The 9,839-nt window shown below is 44.5% G+C and overlaps 1 protein-coding gene across 1 annotated transcript; it reads left to right on the top strand.

Moving 5' to 3' along the window:
* The first annotated feature begins 1,564 nt into the window (after positions 1-1,564).
* Positions 1,565-9,448, top strand: LOC143002062 (uncharacterized). The gene is made up of 34 exons (XM_076151999.1): positions 1,565-1,609; positions 1,710-1,757; positions 1,847-1,894; positions 1,988-2,041; positions 2,183-2,272; positions 2,444-2,500; positions 2,913-3,344; positions 3,525-3,794; positions 4,236-4,274; positions 4,465-4,518; positions 4,627-4,671; positions 4,888-4,947; positions 5,077-5,142; positions 5,236-5,274; positions 5,570-5,644; positions 5,757-5,795; positions 5,953-5,997; positions 6,072-6,109; positions 6,247-6,304; positions 6,430-6,567; positions 6,704-6,769; positions 6,854-6,910; positions 7,010-7,036; positions 7,124-7,183; positions 7,263-7,322; positions 7,405-7,476; positions 7,585-7,656; positions 7,754-7,810; positions 7,890-7,952; positions 8,146-8,205; positions 8,311-8,349; positions 8,446-8,724; positions 8,849-8,905; positions 9,037-9,448. The coding sequence occupies exons 8-34, from the start codon at positions 3,530-3,532 to the stop codon at positions 9,039-9,041; spliced, it is 1,935 nt and encodes a 644-aa protein (XP_076008114.1). The 5' UTR covers positions 1,565-1,609; positions 1,710-1,757; positions 1,847-1,894; positions 1,988-2,041; positions 2,183-2,272; positions 2,444-2,500; positions 2,913-3,344; positions 3,525-3,529; the 3' UTR covers positions 9,042-9,448.
* Positions 9,449-9,839: the final 391 nt, after the last annotated feature.

Here is a 9,839-nt window from a genome sequence, read left to right as displayed (position 1 = left end):
ACAACCCACAAACCATTCATATTTGCCGAGTTAGGGTAACATATGAGGCTACAGATGATAACAATTTTGGGAGCCGTTTGGGAGCCGAAAGAGCCGGCTCTTCTATGGGAGCCGAGTCAAAAGAGTCGGCTCTCTGAAAAGAGACGAACTTCCCATCACTAGTCTGGAGGCCTTTGGTCCTATACTTTAAAGTGACCTGACCCGCCATGAACTGCCCACACACCACTGTACATATCGAAGTAAACAAAACACTAAGACTAAGCAAATAAAAAGGTGAAATGATGAGGATTTGTTTTAGGTCAAAGTGTTGTATCTGGTGCGTCTAATGGCAACAGAGGAAAGCCCAACGAGATCCTGAAGTACTGTATATTCTCACACTTATGTTTATGCTGTAACCTGAATGTGTCTCTGTGTGTATCACAAGGCCGAGGGGGCGCAGGAAGTAAATCCATGAAAGGATATGGCCGGCTACCTTACGGGGCAGGTAACTCCTCCTCAGGCATCTTCACACCCAGGAAACAACAACAACAGCATCAATAACACACACAATACTTATTTATCTGCACAACCTTTTTTAACTGATTTTAAGGGCCAGGAGTGGGAATTTCTGGAGGTCTGGGAATACCTCAGCTTGCAAGGAACCAAGGGAAAGGTGAGTCCCATGCTATGAACTTGGTGTTGTGATGGCGGCTGTTACACTGGCGGTAATGTCTTTGTTTGTTTTCCCAGTATACAGCAGTAATGGCCATAATGGTTACGGAGCTCAACCCATGGGAGGCGAGTGACACATCACGCTGCACCTTTGATGAATTAACAAATCAAGAATCTCAAATTTCCATATTTACAGTCACTATTACACCTTTATATCTTTCTATCACATATTGTCCAGGTTACAATGGTGGTTATGGAAGGCCTGCTTTAGGTCTGGGAGCTCAGTATGGAAATGGAGGAATGAAGGGACCAAAACCAGGTAAGGTTACCACCATAACATCTCATATGTTCGAATATGGTGTCTCCATGACTTTATAACCTTAGTATTGCTTTTTGATGATCTTCTTCAGGCTACGGTGCTGCAGCTGGGGTGCCTAACCAACGTGCTAAACCCAATGGCTACGCTGGAGCCAGAGCCCCTAATGGGAACAGAGCCAGGCCCAATGGTTCAAGCTCTATTAATATTATGTTTGGCGTTAATTATTGTTCTTATTGTTGTCCAGTTTTCTAATACTTTTCTTTGGGCCCAGGTTATGGATATCCGAATGGGGGAGCAGCCAAACCAGTCAGACCAGGTGATTTGTTGAAAATGCAAAGCCAGTCAGATATTTTGTATGCGGTTGCAAACATTGGTTTAAGGAATGTTTTTATAAACATTAAATGAGTGAAGACGGGTTCGGTTATTTTATTATTTATTATTTATTTCCAGGCTATGGCAATATTCCAAATGGTTATGGTGCAAAACCCAATGCTAAGAATGTCACGGTTGTTTTGAATTCATTTCTGAATTCATCCGACAGCTATCATTTCATCCTGAGTAAATATGAGTAATAGTCGTTTTGCGGATGTTTTATAGTGTACGGACAGACCGGTGGAGCTGCAAATAAACCCCAACCAGGTAATGACTGCAGGCACGCTACAAAAATGCAGATGCAAGCACAGAATATGAGCAGTTTGGATGAATCTGTAATGCCATACTGTATGTATTTGATCACCAGGTTATGGAACAGCGCCTGCTCTCAACGGATACGGAGCTAAACCCAATGGTAACTGATAAAAATCCCAGAAAAGTGTCCATTTGCTTCCTGTGTGAAGTGTGATAATACAGTTGTGTACGCTGATATTTTTCCCTGAGGTTTCGGCACTGGTGGTGTTCCCAAAGCATACGGAGCCAAACGAAATGGTGATGTTCTGTTGCCATGCAGTTTATAGCCTTTTTAATACATTGTTTTGTGAATACCAGCCTTCCTTACTTCTTCTTACACTTTGTATCAAGGTCATGGAGGTAGAAATGGTGGAGTACTTGGTGGATATGGAAGTAAACCCAATGGTAAGTCCCAGAAATGCTGAAATAGATTCATCTCTAAAATGAATGAACATCAGGATAATTTTTGATGAATTGAGGAAATCCATGTGTTCTTTGTGTGTGGAAACATGTCCATATAACCTCTCATGATATCATCCTTTGTAGGATATGGAGTTCCAAACCAAGGAACACCTCAAACAACCAAAGGTGTTGGGGCTGTGTCACCTGGTCAAGGAGCTAAAACAGGCGGCACTGGTATGTATTGAATTCATCCAAATTGAAGCAAAAGTCATCACAAATTAATAGAGGAGGGAAACAATGTAATGAGCAGTTGAAACCAAAGTCCCAGCGCACTTTAAAGCACTTTTCCTTCATTTATGGAGCCCCAATATGTCAATTTGATATGAAAATATGTATGATTCACAGGCTATGGTGGCCCTGCTGGTGTTCCTAATGGACAGCTGGTTAAATTTGCCAATGCAGGTAAATGTTTACAGTATATAAAGGTGCATCTCAATGAATTAGAATATTGTGGAAAAGTTCATTTATTTCACTAATTCTATTCAAAAAGTTAAACTCTCATATATTATAGATTCATTATTCACAAAGTTAAATATTTCAAGTCCTTATTTGTTTTAGTTTGGATGATTCTAGTTTACAGCTCATGGAAAGTTCAATCCTGTATCCTCAGGGTGTCTCACTTTCATTAACTCAAATCACCTGCTGAGCCTTTCCATCATCTCTCAGTCTGGTTCAGTCAGACACGTAATCATGGGGAAGGGGACTATGATATTCTAATTTAACGATCTGGCAAGGAACAGAGGAAAACGGGCTGTTTGATGATTGAGATGGTGATTTCATGGTGATTTTTACACATGTGTGTTTTTGTTCTCAGGTAACGGCTTGATACCTAATGGCTCTGTAAAAGGTGCAGGCGCAGCAAATGAAAAGGGCCTGAAAGGTGGAGTTCTTCCTCCTGAGCTACTTGGTGCAGTGCCGCAGCAGCCAGCAGACCTAGACGCACAGGCCGCCACCCCGGCACCAACGCAAGCTGCAGCGCCTGTTGCTGCTGAGCCCACGGGTATCATCGTCACGGTGACGCAAGACAAATATCAAAAGCTCACCGCAGCCACACCACAAGGGAAAAGCTACAAAACAACTGAGTCGCAGGTCACATCAGACGGATCACCGGTGGATCCTCAAGGCAACGACCCCAAACCTGCACCTCTGTCCACACCTGGACCAGCACCTGCCACTCCACAGGGCAAGAGTCTGAAGACAGAAACATCTGGACCCGCATCTGAGCCGGCACCGGTCATTCCTCAAGGCAAGTGCTCACACGGAATAGTTGGGATTTTCCTCACATTATATAGTGGATCTGACCAAAATGTGTACCGTCTACAATTAGACCCTTCAATGTGCCCTTTGAGTTCTTCTTCAGCCGTGATGATTTGCATTCATATGGGGAAAATAAGCCATAAATGACCATGGAATTTATGGCCTCTAGGTTATATGACTGGAAGTGCAGTACCTGGGCAAACAGGTGCAGAGGCTGACGTGGCTTTTGGGGGGGGCAGCACTGTTGCCCCCGAAACGGGCGGCCCCCCCAAGGCCACGGCTGCCCCTGAAACGGTGGCAGTGGAACAGACGGTGAGTAAAGGGGAAGCCGAGGTTGTGCCCGTCGGGAGTCAGCCAGAGGCGGCACCTGAACAGCCCGGGGTCAAAGGTCACCAAACAGGGAAAACTGGGGCACATGAATCTGCAGTTGGGAGTACTGGTAAACTAAATGTTGATACGTGTGTGTGTGTGTGTGTTAACTCGTGTTTCTATCCGTTTTGCACGTGTAAATAATGAAATCCTTTGTGATTGATGTTCGACCAACGGCTGGGATTCAATCTGAAGTTCGCTCCGATTATACTTTGACCCAGGAAATAGGATTTGATTGGCTTTTAGTATTTATAGACGCGTATTGAGAGTGTATCCCAGCCAGTGTTCATGATGGTGTTTCTCTGCTGCATGCTTCCTTGGGCGTTTCCTCTGGTGATCACTAATGTCTCCTGTTGTTTGTCATTTGCATGTCGTTTTGCATTTGGAGCAGGACGAGCATGAGCCGACTTACAGAACAGATCGTGTCCGCTGATTTCTGATGAGAAGATGGAGGGAGGGGCGGCATTTCTATTTAAGCTCTGACCTGCTGATCTGTTCTTCTAACCCATAGGGAATGGAGGAGGAGCCAAGGGACAGGGAGCTAAACCTGGTAAATAGTTCCACTTCAACTGCCTTTTTAATTGCATTATGGTTTATTATCCTATTGCTGACTTTTCCAGAGAATAGGAGTTTTGATTGTCAAAATAGTAGAGAACTAGAATGTAAATGAGAGTAACACTCATTTGGTCTGTGTCTTTGGCTGTCTTGCGTTGTGCTTGTAACACAGTTTTGTATTGTAGATTGTGGGCCATCAGGAGTGCCAAATGGCCAGTGGATGAAAATACCAAGACCTGGTAAACTGACAGAAAATTGTTACTGTCGTTAGTTTTCCCTGTTCAGGATATTCCATTTGATTTAAATATGAGAGAGACATTCACCAATGAGTTTTCTCTTAATTTAAGGTTATAATGCAGGAGCTGGGGCCGCCGCTGGCACTCACACCAAAGGTACTCACACACTTCACTCTAATTGCATATGAACAATTTGAATCCTATTTTTCCATGGATTCCCAGTAAATGTCAGTCATTCTTTATGTATTTAAAATGTGTTTTTGTGATTAGGCTTTGGCAAATAGATAGTCATTTGCATCTTAAGTGGAGTATTTTGGTGCCGATGGGTTTAGTTTACTGCAGGCCTGATGGTGTGGTGTTGTGTTTGGTCAGGATACGGTGCAGGAGCGGGAGGATATCCAAACGGAGGAGCAGGTAGAGCGCCCAAACCAGGTGGAGAACCTTGTGAAGTCTCAGCTAATAACATTGTGTTGAAGTTTGGGATGAGGTCTCGTGTTCTGATGCATGATCCATGAAGACTACGACACTAAAATGTGCAAAAAAATGTTTTTGTTTCCAAAGGTTACGGTGCTGGAGTTGGAGGATTTGTCCCCGGAGTCCCTGGACTCGGAAATGGATATGGAGCCGGTAAGATTTACTCTCAGCATAACCGTGCAGTGAATATGATGTGCTTGGTCAATACTGATGACTGATGACCAGCTTTTATTTTGATCTGTTCAGGTTTTGGAAATCCTTATGCAGGGAAACCTCAGCAACCCAGTGAGACATTTTATTCTTCTCTTTTCCCTCCTATAGTTTATGGCGTCAGTCTGTCCTTTCCCACAGCCATTGTCACATTTCTTAGAACTCAATCAATTCAAACCTCAACCTGGTTTGACCACAATCATCCTCAGACGCGTTATGTTGCTTGATCTTCTCTTGTTGCGACACATGAGGGCAGCAAAGGACAACATATAAGGCATTAGTTAAGTTAGTTAGATGGCAAAGTTCAGAGGCGAATAATTATTATTATTTTGGAGGAATCCTTAAGACGAATCTCTCTGTCTGGTCTCAGTTTATGGACAGGGCGCCTACCTTGGAGCAGGATATGGAAACGGAAATGCCTACGGCGGCGGCGCACATTCAAAGGGTGAGAGTCGTAACTTCATCAAACTGAATTGAGATACAAAGAAAATTAATTCTGCAATGTTTTAATGCGCCATAAGTTTGCTTTTATGTGATTATGTAATGCATTTCTTCAGATAATGCAGGCCAGGCTGAAGCAGGCAAACCTAAACCAGGTGGGCCCCAGAGTTAGTGTGCATATTGTCAGTGTGATGTACAGTATAGACGCCCATTCAGCATTCTTTGACATTATTCCTGCATTAGGCCTGCAGGTCATGGGTTTAGATAATCCTGCTGTGGGCTGATCTCGCCTGTGCTCTCTCTTGTGTGCAGGTTATGGAAATGGCTACGGCGCTGGTGTGCAACCCGACTACGCCAGTAAGCAGCTTCACGTAACTTCAGATAAAAAACCCTGTGAATTCAAACTTAAACCTTTCTCTTTCCTCTGACAGATCTCGGCCAAGGCGTCCATGCTGGTGAGGGGAAATCGATTAGAAAGGAGATGATCCAACTTACAGCCACATTTCTTTCCACCATAACCATACTATTAATATTATTTTCATTATTTTCCATTGGCTGGTGTTGAATTGATCATAATCTGTCATTGTGCCGCTTGCTGCTTGGACAGGTGGAGCCAGACAGATGCCTTACAATGGGGCTCCAATAGTTCCTGCTGGACTGGATGGTAAGACCATATCAGGATTTTAGGCACTAGAACGGTTTATTAAACATGTTTTGTATCCTTTTGATGTACAGAGATGGACACAAGCTGTGACTTATTCAATCTAAATCATGATTTTCTATTCTTAGGAACAAGTCAGGTGGATCCTCAGGCTGCTGCCTTGGGCCCTAATGGGAAACTGGGCAGCATGTACGGTGGGATGGGCACTTTGCCTTTTGGGGGCCAGACCCTCGGGATGAACACTGAGAAGTCTCAAGCTAAATACGGTGAGTCTCTGTTAGCAATTTCACCGCAACAACGTGTACAAGAAGCTGGTCCTTCACTTTGATTTGCAAAACAAATTCATTATCAACTATTATGAATGTATTTATCTATTTGTTCTGTTCTCTGGCTCTGATTCAGGTATTGGGGGGCTGCAGTTTGGCGGCCACCCGCTGGGTTTCGGACCTCCCGCTGCAGGAACGTACGGTACGTGCTAGGCTCTGTCTCTTTATGTGGACTTTACGTGTAAGCTGCATGGCCAATGTCAACGGATTGTCTCACTTTGTCCAGGGTATGGTGGGAGTCCCTATGGACCTGCAGGTGAAGGGAAACCACATGGAAAATACGGTGAGAATAGAATGAGGTGGTATATTCCAATAACATAACACAGGGTTTGATAGGTTTACATGGAAAATGGTGATTGCTAAAAATTTGATATATTTTCAGGCGGTCCTGGTGCTGGTGGAGGATATGGTGAGTGATAGGACTTCTTCCTTTTTGATAATGGGTTAGTCCGGTGTGTCAATTCCTCCAGTTTACTTACTCTCTATTCCTCCTCAGGTTATGGTGAAATTCCCCATGGTGGTCTCGGCACGAACGAAAAATCAGCTGGCAAATATGGTGAATTCTCAACTCCCCCAGTTTTTTCCTCTTTGGTTCCATTCTGTCAGCTCACCCTCTTCCTCCTGCTTGTCTAAAGGTTATGGACGGATGCCTTATGAAGCTCAGACCCTTGGACTCGGCCCTGAAGGCAAATACGGTCGGATGAAAGGCTGAATTCAGTTTCATACCCACATTTGAGCATTCTGATTCTGTTACTGAGGTGCGTTTGTTTTCTCCAGGAGTGGCTGGGTCACCTTATGAGCCTGAACAGGTCGGACTCGGACAAAATGGAAAATTACCAGGCAAATACGGTGAGATTTGGCAAACGTGGCAGCCATCTTCCAAACATTCATTCTTTATTTGGTTGAGCTTATTAACTAGTTAACTAATTGTCTTATGTGTGGCTGCTGATTGTGAAGGTGGAGGCGGAGCTCCGTATGCGCCACAAGGTCTTGGATTTGGGGGTCAAGGAATTCCTGCTGGAGCATACGGTGCGTCCTGCTCGTCTTTGATTTCCAGTCCTTCTTATTTTCCCCATCAGTCACCCAATCTAGCTCCCTCAGTTATGTTTCGTTATTCTCTCCACAGTTGACCAGGGAGCTTACAAATCACAGCCTCTTGAATCTGGACCTGTAGGAGAAATTGGTAATTTGTCCTCTTCATTGATCTGTCCAGTTAAAAACATACAACAGTGTCAATCATCTTCCTCCTCTGCCTTAAACAGACACGGCTGCTTTACCTTACGAGCCCCTGCCTGTCGACCCAGAAACAGCTGGAACATCCCACGGTGTGTGTGTGTGTGTGTGTGTGTGTGTGTGTGTGTGTGTGTGTGTGTGTGTGTGTGTGTGTGTGTGTGTGTGTGTGTGTGTGTGTGTGTGTGTGTGTGTGTGTGTGTGTGTGTGTGTGTGTGTTTGATTCTCTGCAGAAACCTATGCCTTACCTTTTGTTTGATTCATTGTCCTCTAACCTCTTTGTCAAAGGTGAGGAAAAGGCTCCAGCGATTACAGTTGAAGGGGAGGGGACGGCCGACGCACGATACGGTGAGTGCAGTGTGTGTTTGTATGTGTCGTTGTGTTGGAGAGGAGTAGTTTGAGATTTGTGCGCCTCGTCTGCATGCAGCCAATGTCGCTCTGTTGCAATTTCAGAAAACGCCGGTTACATAAATGGACACATGCAGCCTGAAGGTAACGAGGACCTCCATTAACCTACACAGTAAACTGAAATGAATGACATTAAAGAAAGCTCACTCTCTTCTCCCTTCTTCACCTGTCGCTCCCCAGTCGTTGCATTTCCTGCGGCCCAGACCCTCAGCCCCGCCCTGGCTCATCCTTCGGCCTACGTCCCCGACGCCTCTTTCCTGCCCGATACGCCGCAGGTAGCGGACGGCCAGGATCTGCCCGACCCCGTGGGCACCGCCAGCCTGGACCTGGCCCCCGGCCCGGCCGCCCAGACGCAGGCCACGCCCCTGATGTTCGAGCAACCCGACGGCCTGCAGACGCAGCAGCTGCCGCGTCAGATTCACATTCAGCAGCATCTCAAACTGCATTTTCACCCACGAGGCAAGTGGAGGCCTCAGAGCACAACAACACCAAGCATCCTGTCTATGACACAGACGGTATTTAGTGTGATAAGTTACAAGTAATCCAACTAACTAACCTAACATTTTGCTTTATGTGATTATAGGTGGAAAGGACAGCAAATATGACTTGAATGGCTTCTTTGGGAACAGTGGTTATCAAGGTAAGAATCAGGATTACTGTTATTTACAAAGCAATTGCAGTGTTAAACAAAAATGAGATAAAATATAGAATTACAAGAAGGCAACAACCATCCCACTGACCTCTGTTCTCCCCATTCTTCCTCTCACACAGGTTGAGCCACGTGACCATCACAAGCTTAAGATCCCTTTTTGTCGCCTCTGTACATTATCCTACATTATCTCCTAATTTTATATAATGTTTTAAAATCTTATAATCCAGACAATCACTGTTTTTGTGTTTGTTAGTATTTCTAGAGATATAACACCTTGATTGTTCGTAACATTTCTATTTGATTGTGTATGATGTATTAATGTAACTGATGTATACCTCTCTGTCCTGCACTTATTGGTCACCAAACCGTTTGAGAGTTTGTCTTCTGCATTCGATCAGTGTTCTGGTTCAGTCAGTCAGGTTTGCCTGGATGCTATCAACTGAAAATAATTTATTTTTCACAGGAAAGGGTTTTAACTACCTCTGGCGTGAACCTTTCGATTTTTGTACAGTGTTTGTTTGATTAAAACCATGAAAGAATCGTGTTTGTGGTGTGTGTGTTTTTGTATGATTAAAATATGGCAAATACATGTGTCAGAGTGCAAATCAGCTTAAGGCATTACAGCGTCCACACGAGGTACTTCTCTATTCCCTTATACCGCTTTAGGTGCTCTAATCTGCAGATTATCCAGACTGCAGCATTGTTTGAGTGCGAGGAGCAGAGGAACATACAGGCAGTTAACAATACAGACATTAAGGAGCACACAGAATCCACACAGCTGAAATGTGTGTTTACCCCCAAGCTGAGGTGAAAGTCAGTCACCAACCATGACAAGGAGCCGCTTCAGCTGTGCTCATGGTGTTTTGTGAGGATTACCCCAGCTTTAGCCCTAAGAATAAGAGCCCTTTGCTGATTGGTCATA

Source organism: Genypterus blacodes, unplaced genomic scaffold, assembly GCF_046128005.1.
Source record: "Genypterus blacodes isolate CSIRO-AG114 ecotype Tasmania unplaced genomic scaffold, CSIRO-AGI_Gbla_v1 ptg000055l_1, whole genome shotgun sequence".
Taxonomy (NCBI): domain Eukaryota; kingdom Metazoa; phylum Chordata; class Actinopteri; order Ophidiiformes; family Ophidiidae; genus Genypterus; species Genypterus blacodes.
This window is presented reverse-complemented; position numbering and strand designations above follow the sequence as displayed.